Source organism: Akebia trifoliata, chromosome 6, assembly GCF_017979445.1.
Source record: "Akebia trifoliata isolate Shusen 1 chromosome 6, ASM1797944v1, whole genome shotgun sequence".
In the NCBI taxonomy this organism is placed as follows: domain Eukaryota; kingdom Viridiplantae; phylum Streptophyta; class Magnoliopsida; order Ranunculales; family Lardizabalaceae; genus Akebia; species Akebia trifoliata.
The window spans coordinates 26793718-26810928 of NC_141380.1; the positions used below are offsets into that span (position 1 = coordinate 26793718).

At 37.1% G+C, this 17211-nt stretch overlaps 1 protein-coding gene across 3 annotated transcripts in view; it reads left to right on the forward strand.

The window, feature by feature from the left end:
- Positions 1-16952, forward strand: part of LOC147400567 (mitochondrial import receptor subunit TOM40-1-like) — a 29224-nt gene extending 12272 nt beyond the window's left edge. For 2 of the 3 annotated variants that reach the window (XM_086446255.1, XM_086446257.1), the window contains 5 exons: positions 5750-5851; positions 12391-12459; positions 12546-12629; positions 13539-13634; positions 16580-16952. In XM_086446255.1, the coding sequence (XP_086302381.1) occupies positions 5750-5851; positions 12391-12459; positions 12546-12629; positions 13539-13634; positions 16580-16636 (408 nt within the window). In that variant the 3' untranslated portion in view covers positions 16637-16952. Of the gene's footprint in view, positions 1-5749; positions 5852-12390; positions 12460-12545; positions 12630-13538; positions 13635-14634; positions 14699-16579 lie in introns of all 3 variants that reach the window. The other variant, XM_086446256.1, reaches the window with a different exon arrangement.
- The last annotated feature ends 259 nt before the right edge of the window (positions 16953-17211 follow it).

Here is a 17211-nt window from a genome sequence, read left to right on the forward strand (position 1 = left end):
GCTATGAATACCATCACCAAAACTGACCCTACACTGCTTCCCATAGACGCAATGCTCACAAAAATCCAGCTTTGCCATTTTATCACCGCCAAGCAAGCCTCGCTTGCTTAAAGTTCTTAGCCCACTCTCACCAACATGCCCAAGCCGCATGTGCCATAACTGTGTGCGGGTCAAACTCTTCTCATCAACAACTGTAGAAACCATAGCTCCACCTTCAACTACACTGCCTTGAAGGAAATAGAGATTTGCATGCCTAACTGCTGACAGAAGTAACCTATCACCAAAGTACACATTGCAATAGCTATTTTCACCAACATACCTGTAGCCTTGAGCTTCAAGCACCCCAAGAGAAATCAGCCCCATTGAAAGAGCTGGAACATGACGTACCTCTGTAAGCTGTCTACATGACCCATCTGCTAACTGGAATCTGACTGCACCAACACCCATAGTCTTGCAAGGCCGAGAGTCACCCATCATCACTGAGCTTCCCTTAACCTCACGATAGGTGGTGAACCATTCCCTGACGGGACATAAATGATACGAAGCTCCCGTATCTAACATCCAGCCATCATACAGATGATCATGAGAACCCGCCGTTAATGCTTGTGCTAAGTCACCCCCGATGAGAATATCCTCTGCCACATCTGGTGTCTCAACTACATTCACTACGCCTCTATTCTCATTTTCTTGCTTGTTGTGATTATCCTTCAACTTTGGACAATCCTTCTTGTAATGGCCCTTGCGCTTACACTTGTAACACTCAACCTTAGACATATCTCTTCCTCTTGATTGAGAACGGTTCTTTCTGTTGTTGTTCTTCTTGTTGAAATTTCTGCCCCTTGTCACCGAAAGACCGTGTGCTTGAATCTCCTCATTCGAAGCACTCTTCCTAGAAGCCTTTGCAAGTACAGCTTGAACAATGTCACTATACACAAAATTTTCCTTTTTTAATGTCGTCATCTAATCAACAAATGGTTCCCACTCCGGTAACAAAGAAATCAACAAGAACAACGCCTTCTGGCTATCTTCAAACTTAGCTCCAGGCTAACACAATCTGAATATAAACATTCAAACTCATTGATATGATCAGTCATAAGTTTACCTGGCTGCAACCTGAAAGTGAATAGCTTCTTCTGCAGGTACATCACACTCATCTGATCATTCGGAAGATACATAGCCTGAAGTTTATCCCAAATACCCTTAGCAGTCGTCTCATCAGCAAAGTTGTAAGCCACGTTCCGAGAAAGACACAAACGAATTGTACTACACGCCTTCTGATCCATTTTGTTCCACTTCTCAGCTTGATCATCTGTCGCCTTCTCTGATGGTTTCTTCTTGTCGTCTAGTGAATCAACTTGATCCAAACTAACCAAAATATCTTTACAATCCATCTGCCAAGCTTTAAAATTGTTCCTTCCATTGAAACGAAGAATATCGAATCCATGAACTTTCACATAGCCATCATCCCGTGATGAATAACCCCTTTCAGACATTTTCACAAACACCTTGTAGACACAAAACACCAAGCAACTGGCGCTCTGATACCAATTGTTCTATAATAATTCAAGCCAAGACCTAGTTGGTGAGTGCGAACGACCAAAATAATACTATGTGAATCAACAATGAGCAAAAAAAAAGTGCAGAAAAAAATAGAGAGAGACAAGATATACGTGGTTCGGCAATGTGCCTACATCCACGGGACAGCAACGAGCACTTCTTTATTATTGAAAAGACAATCCGAGAAGATTACAATCTCTCTTGAGAACTACTATTTTCTCTCTATTCTCTAGCATGAGAATAATCTGTTATATGCGCGGATTGAAAACCCTCTTCTCTATCCTTCAATTCAAAAGAAAACTAGCAAACTGTGTTGTATTCACTGCTATTTCTTGAAAATAACAGCCGCTGTATCTTATATCCGTGTCTTGGTAGTCACCTAAAATAAAACGTGTGTGCAACCCCCTAAAGAATTGGTCCCAGATCCTATTAAATAGGATCTGCAGTTTAAAACTCTACATGTTCCTGAAATTCAGGAGCCAAAATTACTACAATTCCGCCATGAGGTTGACCCTCTGAACCATAGACACCAAGTTGGGGTTCATGAAAAAATCAGCAAGGGAAAAAGAAAACCATAGATACCAAGTTGGGGTTCGTGAAAAAATCAGCAAGGGAAAAAGTTAAAAAAAAAAAAAAAAAAAAGAAAAAATCAGGAAAAAATCGAAATAGTGTTAAGACAATATATTTTTTTCTTCTAAGTAACGTTATTATTTATATCATCAAAATTCTATTTTAGACTTAGCATAAATGGTCTTTGAAAAAACCCTTTTAAAATAGCTTGCTTAGCAAAAAAAAATGTATTTTTTTGTTGTTTAAATCTTGACTTTTTCAAAAAGTCGAGATTAACCTTTTCAAAAAGTCGTGATTTAATCGTCAGTCTTTAAAATTGCGATTTAAACACGATTTTTTGAAAAAGTCGATGACTTTGGTGACTATGCTTTGAACCCTTTCCTCTATTGAGACTATCCCTTCCTTTTCCTCTTTCTTGTTTAAATTCTCTAGTTCGTCTAAAATCACATGCTTCCTTTGATCGACCCTATTGAACAATTCTTTATTCCACTACTTAACCTTTTCCTTCAAAGCCTTAGGCTTCAATCTAAAATGGGATCCAGGTCTTCTACTAACTGTGAATGAGTTCCACCAAGTACCCAAGAGATTGAGAAAATCTTCATGCTTGAGCCACATATTTTCGAAACGAAAAGGTGTCCTGCCCAAATCACCCCCCTTCGAACAAAACAGGGTATGATTGGAAGCTGGATTAGGAATCACTGTTTGAATAACTGAGCCAAAAAGGTCTTCCCAACAGGGGGAGACTAGAAACCTGTCCAGACGGGAAAGAATGGGAACCTCTTGATTATTAGTCCAATTGAATCTTCTACCTCCTAACAACAAAGCCAGCAACTCATTCCTGGCCACAAAGCTATAGAACTTTCTCAAGCCTGAAGACAAGCTTGCACCTCCGCTCTTTTCATGCAAGAACCTGATGGAATTAAAGTCCCCACCAACCACCACGGTCTATCCTAGAACCAGCGGGCCTCTTCCAACTCACTCCAAACTGATCCCTCTCCCACCTTCTTGTGGGTCCATATACCCCATTAAAACTCCAAGAAGAGTCATGCCCCAGACAAGTACAAAGCACCGACACGAAAAGGCCCCGACCAGATTTCAGTAACGCTTACTACCCTTGAGTCCCATATAACTATAACTCCTCTAGAAGTCCCAAGCGTCGGTAGTGCAACCCACTTAACAAATGTACCCCCACAAATCAGCCACTAACAAATCAGACACCTCATCCAATTTTGACTCTTGCAACACTGCTAGATGAGGACCACGAGAACGGATTATTTTTTTGATAGCCGCCCTTTTTCGGGCTTCTCCAAGCCCCTAACATTCCAAGAGAGGATTTTAATAATCATTAACACTTCTAGAGACCCTGCCTTTCCTCCTCAACCCTCCCGATTTTAGTGGGAAAGAGGATACATCCTTGGTCAGATTTTCAACTTCTTTAACCTGATGCACTCCTGGCCTTTTCTTTTTTGAAGTACCCCCTTCCCCACCTTCCTGCTGGGCCAGTAAAACATCATCAGGAGACCTCTGTTGAACTTTGAAAGCCTCGTGAACGCTGACAACTAGACTCTCCTTGGCTTCAACGAGGGGTCTGCTGCCTACAGTGGCCTCAACAACACTAGAAACTCGGAGCTTCAGATCTCTGAAGAAACAAACCGAACTCTTTCTTTTACCCAAAACAAATTTGAAAATAAAACCCATACTCCTAGCGCTATCTATCCTAGAGACTCCAGCAATCACCCGTAATTCTAGGATATGATTCTAGATTCACTGAGCCATTTCCTCTACTAATTCTTTCTCCGTCCTTTCCTTCTCCATCAGCTCACACCCCTTGGAAGAAATCCCCAACTCAGCAGAACCCTGAACACTCGTGGAACAAGGAACAACACGTGACCCTCCCCACTGAGACAGAATCCTGACTCTGCCCATCTGTTGCTCTGTCCAGGGATCCGGGGCCCTAGGATCTTCAGATCTTCGCGTTTGAGAAACCCCAACAGTAGCACTCTTAAGCCTTTTACGACTTCTAACATGCCTCAGCCTGCATTGGATAAGCTAAACCACAGGCTAAAGGTAATAACAAAAGGTACTGACAGAAGCAGCCCGATCAAAGACCAGCTAAACCTAGGGGAAAAACAGAATTAAGAAGACACCCCAGGGGACCAAGATGAGGGAACACACTGGAAATTAGAAACCCGCAAGAACGAGAGAAAAGTAGCTGTCCACATATGTTTCCTAACATCAAGCATAGGATCCAATGAAAAAACAAACCCCAAACCTCTGGTAGAAGTCATCTGAGAAGGAAACGACAAATTGAAACCATCACCAGCCCCCACAAAACTTCAGACAAGGCAAGACGATCGACGTTGAGGCTTTGTCCATAACTTTTGACCATGTGATACCCTCCGGAAGACCCTCAATCACAGGGCAATCAATGAAGGGAGATTGAGCTTCAGAACTCAAATCCTCCACCTGTAGTGAGGCTTCTGGAGATAGAGCTTCTCCTGATGACGAACATGCCTCTGACCTCTGGGCTGAAGGAGATGAAGAAGGGTCCTCACAGTTCTGGGCACAGTCCAGCCCACACACAAAATTCCAGGGAGGTCTGTCTGCCCACTTAGTTAAATCCATATCAGAAGCAGTCCACTGGTGTTTTGAGAGACTTGAAAAAACAAAACTCTGGACCAAAGGCGTGTACACCTCGCAAGCTTGAGAGAAGTCCAGTCACACGAAACACTCCGATTTGAACTATCATCAACTGAAACCTTGCAGGCTTTTTGCAAATGTGAGCTGACCCACTGGGCTTTTGGATCTCCTAACAACTGGGCCGGAGGATCTAGAACTCGCGTGTCAAGGGTTTTAACATAGTCCAGCTCCAGCCCACGAGAGACTCTTTACTGGATATTTCCCTAAGTCCATTCTTTCTGATTTTCATAGTTCGTGATGTTCAGTCTTTACATCTAGAGGTTGAATTTTATGGATGTTGGTTTCTTTGCTATTTGTTGGGGGTATTTTGATGGAGCACAATAGCTGAATTTTTTAGGGGAAGTTCCTTGCCATACTATAAGTAATCTTCCATATTCTAGATATTTTCTTTTTCTGGAGCAAATCCTTTGGGGAATTTAAAGAGTCTTCTTCGGCATTTTGTTTTCTTGCTGCTATATGCTGTGTGCTGTATGTCTTTTTGCCCTTTCTTTAATTTGGCAGGTCTCGTCGACCTCTATAATATTTGTACCTATAAAAGAATAAAAGAAAAAAAAGACACAAAAAGCTTAAAATTGCTTCCACTGCAATGGAAACAGTAGGTGAATTTGGTAGGTGTTTCTTAGTCTTTACCTCATTCTTCATGACATTTAGAGTATACTTTCCCCTGAGGTGCCTATTTTGATGTAAGCCCTCAATGGCTTTAAAAACTTTGTTTGTCTCTTTCTTAGATATATGCCTCAAGATAGAATTTAATGGTGGAGCAAGATTCATGTTGCTGTCCATTTGGGATGATGCACTGTTAGTGGTGACAATTTGTTATCTATCTTAGAGCACGGAACTTTTATTTCTTTCCTTTCTGTATATCTTTTATTCAGTCTAATTATGTTGTAATTCTAACCAAGGTGCACTTGTTGTTCTCCAGAGTGTCACTCGACATTTATCTTTGGGAAGTGAAGTTTTTTGGACTGGTCAACATCGAAAGTCTGGTGTTGGTTTTGCTGCTCGGTACAACACAGATAAGATGGTACCATAACTTATTTTTCATTCCTCAGCCAAAATTCATTATCTGTAATATTGTCGCATCTTTAGTGTGCTTGTTGGTACTGTGTTTCTCTGAAAAGACTTATTATTATTTTCTGATACTGCTGTTTGAGAGTAGGGAGAGCATTAAAGTCTCACGAATGTTCAAAATGTTAAATGGCTACTTAGAAGGCTTTTGAGATTTATGCCAGGGATGAGGATTACCCCAAAACTAGGGTGCAACTTGGGTGAGCTCAATCTGACCTTGGGCCAAGCATAGTCTTGCATTTCTGGGATCATGGTCGTATTCGTTCCAAATTGTGAACGTGTGACATTTGTTGGTTATGATCTGCCAGTAAGTCTATGGAACCGGCATACATGACAAATTCCCTTAAAGAAAACTTTTATGATATTTGAAATTCAACAGGGTACAAGATTGCTTTTTCATGCCATTCGTTTGGCTCGTGCTAGGCAACACTAGCTTGCATGCTAGGTGCTTGGTAGCTTGTAGGCACTTGCTTCTTGTCAACTTATATATCTACTCATTCCTTCAAGGAGGATATTTTCACCTTTTGGACTTGCAAAAAGGAGCATCAAAAGTTGAGCCCAAGCATACGGGGCGTAAAGGTGGGCTAAGCCCAATACATACATACATATGTGATGCAAAAATGTATATGTCTGCCTCCAAGCGTACTCCCTAGACCTAGACTGGTACATGACACTATGTAAACGCCCTTTATAGTCTCCTCCACTTAATTTGCAGACGTCCTCGTTGCCTTCTCGTTCAGGAACTCTTCGACCTTGTCCATGAGTTGTAATAAGGTCTCTGTGCACTTCCAGCTTGCTTTGACATTAGGCAAGTTCTTCCGCATCACTAAGTGCTCCATTTGTTTTTTCTGGCACTAAGTGTTGCTCACTCATTGGTTTGCAAGTACTCTCTCTAATTGTCTCAAGCTTTACCATACCGATAAGGGGACCCCTCTTGACGCATTTCCATGAGAACATCCCTCATGTGGTAATCTTGCCAGAGCAAGAAATATATGAGCCCAACCAAACCTTGGGTCATGCTTAGACTGAGGCTGTGGGCTACCCAAACTAACTTGAGCAAAAACTCTAGTATATTCCATTTTAAAATCTGACTCACACGCACACACATGCACGCACTCACTCGCATGCATACACACACACACACACATATATTTATGTATTCGTCTAATTAGTGTTTCTAGCTATTTATCTTACCAAAAAGGAAAGTACTATATGTACATATATCTTGTAAATTACTCTCCCTATTTATTTCTTGAAGGTTCCCCAAAACTTCCTCAACTTCCCCTTTTCTAAACCATCTCTTACCCTGTCTATTTGCATTAGATGGAATTGCTTTAAATAGGAAGGAATCATTTAGAATGAGGTGGTCTTCAAGATCTTTAAATCATAGTAGGAACCCAATACTAACAACTTAAACAATGTAAAATTTGAAACCTTAATTGCAGGGTGTGTAGTGAAGTAGTAACATACTCAAGAGTCCATGGTCGATCTACATGGATTGAATCAAAAGTGAAAAAGAAACATTTAAGATGATAGAGATTTGATCTAAACTATGTAAAAATAATCGAGTTCTTCCTTATTTCATACGGAGCAAAAAATGAACGGATTTTAAGCAGAAATAAAAATTGTTTAGGCATCCACTTCTGCTTCATAACTTTATACCTATAAAAAAAAAAAAAATTCATGACTTTATTTATTCAATTTTTTCTTAGTTAGAATCTAACGATGATTCTCTCTAATTGGAAGATATTCCGATTAAACGACTAATTTTCGCAAACACGATTTGAATGATTGATGGTTGTACATTTAAGCACTCGTTAACATATCACATGGATTCTCCTAGCATTCAATAATAATAAAATAAATATTGAATCAAAGAAAATTGATAGAAATGCAATATTAAACCAAAGTAAATCAAACCACTTAATTATTAATATAATGAATTTTACCCAAATCAATTGAACAAAATAAAACGTTAGCTTCACCCTTAGCCTTAGGTATTTAGTCAATTGTCTTCCTAGAGGAATCCATGGAAAATGGTTGAACAAAAACTTAGAGAAAAATAAAAAAGAAGAAATAGAGAGAGAAAACTAAAAATAGAAGAGAAAGCTAGAGAGATTCTAGAAAAATATAAAAATAGGAGAACAATAGTAGAAAATAGAATAAGTGGGTCCCCAAAATCGTGATAGCAGAAGGGAAAATTCGAATGAGTTAAAAATAGGCGGAGAAATAGAAGGAGAGAGTGTGGGCCATGGGAGAGATAGAAGTGAGAGAACATGGAGAGAGGGTGAGACGAAGAGGAGAGAGAAGATAGAGGATGTGCGTGTGTGTGTGAGAGAGAGAGAGAGAGAATTTCGTTGGAGAGTAGAGAAAAAAGGTGAGAGAATATGAAAGAAAAAGGGAGAGGGATATTGAGGTAGGAGAAGGAGAATATCTCTATTTCTAGAATTTTTTTCTTTTTGTTCTTCCAAGAATGCACTTGCTAGATTATTTTAAAGATGCAACTATCCTTCTTTGTCCCCTCTTCCAAGAATGCGCTTCTCAGATTCTTTTATTGATGCAATTATGCTTCTCTGGGCTTTGCTTTACACTTTGGGCCTTAAACACCTACAATAGGAAAATAATATCCATTGGCCCCTATTTAACACATCATTGCTAAATACTAAGCATAAGTTGGAAGAAATTCTTATCATTGTATGCGTTTATCACCCAATAGGGAAGCAACCAAATAATCTCTTAATAGGGTGTATGGTGCATGGGATGCTTGATGGATGTATGGGGATTTCCTAATTAAAATTGTTGCATATATTTATCCATCCCTACCGAAAAGCAAATATGTTTGTTGGCTAGGAATTAATAATGAAGATTTACACAGTAGTCTCTTATCAAGTTCTCTTGTGCTTTTTATGGTATATCAGATTGGAACCAACCAACCCAATCTCTTGGTGCCTTTTTTTGGCTCAGTTTGAATGTCTTCAAACTTAGGTTGTGCTGGGACTGACTTGTAACCGGGCCCTATCTGCCCATGGTGCACTTCTACCTGAAACGCCTCAGGCTCACTAAAGGTGGAAAAGCTGGTGAGACATAATGCCACATCAGCCGAGGCTATAAAACTGCTTGTGGTCTTAAAATGCTGTGTCAAACGCATTTTCCTTAAATTCATAGGTTGGTTGTGGCATTTTAGATTCACACTTCAATCTGTTTCCCTTATGTGTTGTTTTTTGCCCTAGAGTTAAACATAATAAGCTATTCTCTCTCCCTCTATGTGTGTGTGTGTGCATGTATGTATTTTCTTTTTCGTTATGAACCAAGAATAATAAGCTATTCTTGGTTAATAACAAAAAAAATCCTATTTTTTCATCCCACATGAATCAGATAATTTTTTTTTTTTGATGAGTTAAATTTTATTGATACGAGGACAAGAAGTCCTCAAGAATTTAATGTATTAGTTATTTTATTTTTATTTTTAGTATTAATATAAAAGATGTGTTTGTGAGGCTTACTCTTCACGCTATAGACCATTGAAGCATCTCATCACCTGTTTCACATTTGAAAACACTGACTTAAACTACCAGCCAATCACGACCAACCCAGTGGACCTGTTTTTTCTGGGGTCAGTTTGAAAATTTCAAGTTTCCAACCTGGCTCAGTTTCATTTAAAACCTTTAAAGTCATATATGTTGTGTTTAACTTTGAATTAACCCTAATTCTTGCTATGTCCAGGCTCTATCTTGCTTTTTGCTGAAGTGTTACAATCATTTTTTTAATATATATTCTCATTCTTTTTAAATTAGAAAGTATTTTGCCAGCACATGCATGTTTTATTTTTTTGAGAACTGTTTCACTAAACAGATCTGTCTGTCTCCAACAAAATTAAAATTCAGTCTTTGAACCTTGCCTAGTCCTAGGGGCTGGGGATAGGACTTCAAATGTACAGGGTTATACTCTCCCAATGCTGTTCACCTAAACCAAATTTCAATATGGTCTCTTTCAGCTTATGAGAATACTAATTACACTATACATGCATGGTATATCATTCTAAATCTTGTGCAAATAGAATGACAAGCAAACACAAAGCAAGAGACAAAATTTATAGTGATTTAACAACTTGCCTACATCCACTCCAACGAACACCTTTTCAAGGGTTTTGGAATTTCACTAACAATGAGGTTTATGGTTCACCTCAAACCTTGTACATATATTTTTCCTAGGTTAAATCTTCAAATTCTCAAAACTTAAGAGATACTCTTTCCAACTTGAAAACTGGATTTATACTCAGGGAATCTAGAACCTATTACTCTTGACAAAAGTTCTAGACTCAAGCAAGAGTGATGTAGATAGGCTTGTCGACACTTATCTCAATGCCTATGATTGAGTTAAGAAGCGTCAAAGAAAGAAATCAGCAACATTGACTGAGTCAACTTGATCCAATCTTTGACTGATCCTCAAGACCTAGTCCAACTTCTCTTAGAACTCTTTCTTTTATTGAGTTTCTATTTTTTAAGTTGCTTAAGTAACCTTGTTACTTTCTATTTCAATTTTAGAAAGTTTATTTTCCTAGTTAGTTTTTAATTTATTTTAAGATTCTATTCTTTTCTAAAATTCGTTTTTATTCTTTAGGTTATAATTAGAAGTTCTTTTAGATGTCCAAATTGAGTTCTAATAGGATTAGAAGGTTATTAATATGTTATAGATAGATTAGGAAGTTATTTTTTAGTATTTTAGAAGGTTTCTAAGTTGTTATGAAGGAGTTATTTATATAAGGAGCTCCAATAAACAAATTCAGCAGTTAGTTTTTTTGAAGATTAATAAAAGAAAAATGATCTTTCTCCGCTTCCTTTGTTTTCTTTTTGAGCATAAGAACCCGATATTTAGTGTTTGCGATTGATCTTCATTAATCTCAAAGCTAGATTGAAGTTTCTAGTCTGTTTTGCTTGACATAGAGATTTTTCATTACTCCTAGTTCATGGGATTTCACCCTGGAACCTGATTTTTAACATAAACTCCAAGTTTGTGTGTTCTACCTTACATCAAAGAGCTTGTTTTTTTTACTAGGCTAAACCAAGTGAGGATTTGTAAAGAAAAATAAAATAAAAATACAAGACTCACTCAACCTCTTCAATCTTCCAATGAGAATGCCTTGAGAATTTGATTCTTGAGCTTCACTTCTACCAGCTCCTTTTGCTTTTAATATGTACCATATGTGTGCAAGGTGAAGGAAGGTGAGTGAAGAGGTATCAAATAAGGAGCTGTGCTTGCTCGGTTGAGAGATATCAACCAAGAAAGGTCTCTTAAGATTAGAGAGGGATCCGAGGGTGTAAAGGGTGCTTGGGAGGCTGAGGTCTCTAAGTATGATCAAGTCCAAATGAGAGAACACTCTCGAGTTTAAAAATTTTCTTTGGGCAACGGATTCCTAGTGGTGGCACCACTAGATTGGTGGTTTCACCGCTGGTCCAATGGTTCTGCCACCATTGATGGACTCATCAGCATGGCTGGTGGTGGCACCGCCAACTTGCTGTCACCAGGGAATTTTTTTATTTTCCTGGCTTTTGGGTAGAGATCTTTGGGACTACAACTAGATTTTCCTATAAAGCCAATTAAACCCAAGGTTGTTATAGGGCTTTCCAACAAGGTTACATGTACCTATTAGGTCAATTTCTAGCCACCTAGCAAGGTTTGGGTGATCCATTTACCTGATTAGGCTAGCACACAAATGAGCAAGATCTTTTGAGTTCAATGTCGAGGTCTTTACGCGTCTTCCAATGCTTTTTGGACGTGTCTCGGAATTGACAAAATAAGAAACTAACACAAAAATGTAAACTCACTGAATTTCCTCTTTGCTTCAGAGATATATCGTTTGTGAGCTCAAAAAGCTCATATATATATATATTTTGCTTTCAGTAGCGTTTGGGCTGAACTAAGCTGTATTTAAGTGTGGCCAGGAACAGAAATAGCTAGGCCAAGCCCGACCAACGCCTGTGGCTAGCCTAAATAATTCAGACCCAAGCCTGGTTCATCAATGGGCTGGGCTAATTGATTTAGGGAATCCCTAGGCCTACTTATGTCAATAAATATATTCCTAGTCAGGATTTATGGAAAGCTGGGTCTAAAATCCTACCATGCTAGCCCAGCTCGTTAGCACCTCTATTTGCTCAAGGAGTGCTTTCTAAGAAATGAGAATCCGTGATGACTCGGTTATTCTTTTTGAGATATTGAAATTTAATTACTTGAGAGGGAGTTCCGTTTTTTACAATTTGTTTGGTCAGTCTCTGTCCTCCTTGGGTGAATCTTCTAAAAGAATCAAATGAAAAGGAAAATCCCTCAATGATAGCTTTTTCTTTGAGAAATGGATAGTACTTGAGGCTTCGATGATGATAGGGTGTGATAATTATAATCAATTTATTTTCATGTTTTGGTTCTTATTTGTGTGGAAGGCATATTGGTAAGAAAAGAGTGATTCTTAGACTCTATAGGGATTTGGTTTGCTCCTTTCAGGTTGCTTCAGGGCAAGTTGCCAGCACCGGGGTGGTAGCTCTAAGCTATGTGCAGAAAATATCAGAGAAGGTAAGCAAGTTTATGGTTAAAGAATTTCTTCTGATCTGTGCTCTTTCTATTTTTTACGCCTTTATCTCATGTTATTCACCAAACAGGTTTCTCTAGCATCAGATTTCATGTACAACTACATGTCAAGAGATGTAACAGCAAGTTTTGGTTATGATTACATACTCCGACAGGTAATTTCTCTTGACCCTGATGCCTAGAGACATTATGGAAAGGCCATTTCCCCCAAAGGCTTACACTTTAACCAAAGAACCACTGAAAAAGCTTTCGCCTTAGGGCATTATATAAAGGTCTTTATAACTATGAAGTTGCTCTTTTTAAAAGCATTCAAATTTACATATTGATTTGTGGCTAATCTTGAAGGTGCCAGCTTTCTGAGTTGGTAAGGTTTGTGAGTGTTGATACCACGACCATGGTTCAAAACCCATCTTCACCCCCTAATTACTGACCATTAACTCATTTGCCTATAAAAAGAAATATATCTGGTTAATTTTTCTACCAGTTTTGTTTCTTCCCTATTTCAAATTTTCTCCTCCAGCCATGCCTAACCTGGCTTCTTCTAATATTATAGTGGTGTTATGCTTTTTCAATTAGAGTGGTTGTTGCACTCAAAATTTTGATTTTTATTTCACAGATTAAACTTAAAATTTTGGGAAGTGTGAAACTAGGGATGTAATACAACTTACTTTGCTTTTGAAATTTGGATTTTTATATTGAACATTTGCAAGTGAAATTATAAATTTTCATGATTGTGTCTTCTTTTTTGAGAATTTTAATAATTTTTCTTTTTTATTAGAATTTTGCTATTTGTTTGTTTGTATATTTAATTATTTTCCTATTAAATGCATTTTCATAAGGCTTATGCCCCGGGACTTAAAACCTCAAGGTGTTAGCTTTGAGCATTTTTGAGTGTTTGCCCAACATTCTTAGTTTCAGAGTAGAATTCTCTGGAGTAAAATAACTTTTGTTATATAGTAGCAGTAGTAGTAGCAGTGTCATTCAAGTAAAAATACATAATTACGTATTATTTTAAGTATCATGTCTCTAATTATCTGTTGTTAATGCTTGTGATTTTTTTGCAGTGTCGTCTAAGAGGGAAGCTTGATTCCAATGGTTGCACGGCCACTTTTCTGGAGGAGCGACTCAATATGGGTCTCAATTTTATTCTTTCTGCAGAGGTGAGAATAAATGCTTCATTTCCTTTGATTTTAAGTCTTCTGAGCTTCCCGTATATGGATCCAGATATTACGACACTTTTTCTTTACACTCTAAAGATACACACTCATGGGTCCGCCACGGAGATGATACAATTATTGATTTTTGATGAGCATATTCTCTTGATCATGTCGAATTAGAGACAACCCTTAAAAATCAGTCCATTCTAACATTTCTAGCCTTGTCAAAGGATAATTTGCAAATTGAAAAAATTATGGACCGTCCATTTTACTTTTAAGTTAAACTCCACATAGTTGCCAACTTAGCTAAGTCGGTAAAGGCGTCACAACCTAGGTTCAGACCCCATTGAACCCACTTTCACGCTGACATCTAACCACCTTGCTTGCCTAGCAAAAAAAAAAGTTGAACTCCACATTGATGTCATTAAAAATTTCTGAAATACTGATATTTTTTGAGGATTATCTCGATGATGAGAAGATTACTTTTGCCAAAAATCGGTCCGACTCCTCTCCATGGGAAATTCCATGAGCATGTATTTTTTTAGTGTTTCAAATTTGGTGTGATGCCAGGGCATGCTGAAGCATTAGGCCACTTGGGCAATTGCCTAAGGTTGCCTTGAGATAAGGCCCCGATTTTTTTTTCTTTAAGGTTCTTACCAGGCCCACTGTGGAGGAAAGGTCTCACACAAAAAAGAAAAAAATCTTTAATGTTGAACCCTGCCCTCCATATTTTTATTTTTAGGAAAATACTTTTCTTACTAATCTAGTAAGATTTGAAATCTTACTAAGGGTAGTTGAGCTCGAATGGATTACCAAATTGGCAAATCCAAAACCACAAGCCCTCTAGATTTCACGGAAAAACTAGATCCAAAAAATTAATTTCTTTTTGGGCTTGATCCAAGAGTTTGAAAGTAGACGGCTACTGAACTCCTACCGAACTCTCAAATTTAAAATTAATATTCAATGGTGAAGAATAACATTTTTTGATTTTTTTTCTTCAAAGTTCATACAGTTTTGTCCTCTACATCCCCATGGCAATATTGGTTCATGTTTTTGAATGCTACAAGGTAAGCTCAACGGTCCTTAATAAGATTTCAATTCTTATTGAGTTAGTAAGGCTAGACTTACTCTTGCTTTTTAATAAGTCCTTGCTCCACGTTAAAGGATCACCCCCTTGGAATTTCCTAATTAAAAAAAAAAAAATGTTAATTAAGATCTCTTAGATCTCAACTACGTAAGAAATTGTTAGTTTCCAAAAAATAAAAAACTCTTTAGATCTCTATTGCCAACCATTGTGACAAAAATCTACGATTTTTTGAAAAAATTGTGATTAAAACACGATTTTATAATTGTCGATTAAATCACAATTTTTTCTAAACATCACGAAGGTTTTGAAAAGTCTTTGATTTTTCTTTGAAAAACCACAATCCTAACAAAAGATCATGGATTGTTTTTGTTTTTAGCATTTCTTTAGTATTATTTTGTCATTTAATATATAAAATACACACATATATATATATATATATATATATATATATTTATACATTTTTTATACTTAAAACACTTTTTTTTTATTTCTAAATTTATCTAATGTTTTCTTGACTTTTGTCGGCTTTTTTTGAAGCTTTCTCTTACTGAATTTTTCCCAACTTTGGCACTATTTCCCCACCCACACCTTAAACTTCAAGGTTAAAAAATAAAGAATTTTTTTTTAAAGGTTCCTTCATAGACGCCCCCAAGATTCGAGTGTATGGTAATGCCATTGATAAATATACTTTGATTGTTTTTGTAAGACATTAGGTCATAAATAACTTTTAGTGGAACATCATAAGGATATAAAAGATAATTTAGCGAAAGAACTTTTGAAAATCCCCATTGCTTTCATTATATAGATAATTAATTAAAATTGTACATAAATTAATATATTAAATATAAAAAAGGCTTCATTTAGATTTTTTTGCTTTAGGCCCTCAACTTGTATTGAGCTGGCCTTGTGTGATGCATGTGTATGTGTGCTCTATGTTATAAGCACACAGCACTTCTACGATTGCTTGTATCATTACACATCCTAAGTTCCTAACATGTAAGGTTTTGTGACCATCTATTTTATGGATTTCTATTAAATCAGTAGTTTTGTCATAATCCATCTTCCATAGACTAATTAACAAAAATAATTTATTAAATTGTTAAACGAAAACATGTATAGAAATGTTTTTTTATTTTTTCCATAGTGTCCTATAAAAGAGAAACTTCAAGTTAAATATAGCTAAAATATTATACGATTTTTTTGTTATAATTTGGTGCGTCTTGGTGCACCTTAATACAATATATCAATACATGAATAATAACTTATAACCAAAGTAAATGAAATTTTTATTAAGTTGAGGAAATTCATCGCAATAAGTTAAGGGGACGTTAGCATTCTCCACTACATTCACTTTCTAATAATACCCTCCACTCATTTTGTCTTTTAGTAAAAAAAACAAGAGTATGGTAGTTTTTTACATGATAAATACTTGTTTGTTGTGTAATAAATTCTAAGGACATTTTTTATGTAAAAGACCAACATATCCTTATCTTTTTCACTAGATGACAAAATAGACGGGAGTATTATTGGAAAGTGAATGTAGTGGAGAATGCTAACTTCCCCATGAGGTCTTGGACGTTAGCATTATACACAACCACACCCACACACCCTCACATGTTGTTCTACATGCCAATCATCAGATGGACCTTGGACACATAGCTATCCATTTTATAGCCTTCTTTTTTGTTTAATTGGAAAATATTGTGTAGTGCACAGAAAAAAAAATCATGGATTGGATGGCCATGGCCATCCAATAAGGTTGATTTTGATTTAAGGGACTCCATGGTTCAGTTCATATGGTCTGCTTACACACTCCCGTTGGTTTGGATCTTTTATGAGATTTATTCTTAATTTGTTGCAGATTGATCACCTGAAGAAAGATTACAAATTCGGGTTCGGATTGACAGTAGGAGAGTAGGTTAAAATTTTAATGTGTCCAGAAATGGGTACATTGTTTTTTTGAGCTCGTGATTCATAGCAGCTCAGTAAATTTTCATGCAGATGTGTTGTAAGTAAAGGGGGGAAAAATGATACCCATTCTACCATTTTATTTTTGACTTAAATCTCACCACATCTGTGGAAACTTATGGTCGCCAAAACAACTTCACAGCCACAATAGATGACATGGCAATTTGAAGCCATGATTTTTGTGATTTTTAGAGATGGTATGGGTAGTTAATGACAATGAGGATTATGATGATTGCCCTTTCTTTCTATCAAAAAGTTTATGGTTAGGGAATGCTTCTTGGACTACAATATTGTTTTGGCACAATCTTTTTTCGAACGAACTGACCTTGTAGATTCTTTACTAACCATATGATGGCAAGATTTCGCTGGCAACTGATTTCCAAACACAGTGCATTTGTGATTGTTTCATTACCTAACAATTAAGGGTGAATTACTGTATAAATATTTCATAAATTTTTCAAGGGGAACGTAATATAAATACCGTGACCATTGCATTCAGCGATCTTATATTTCAAAGTCTGAATT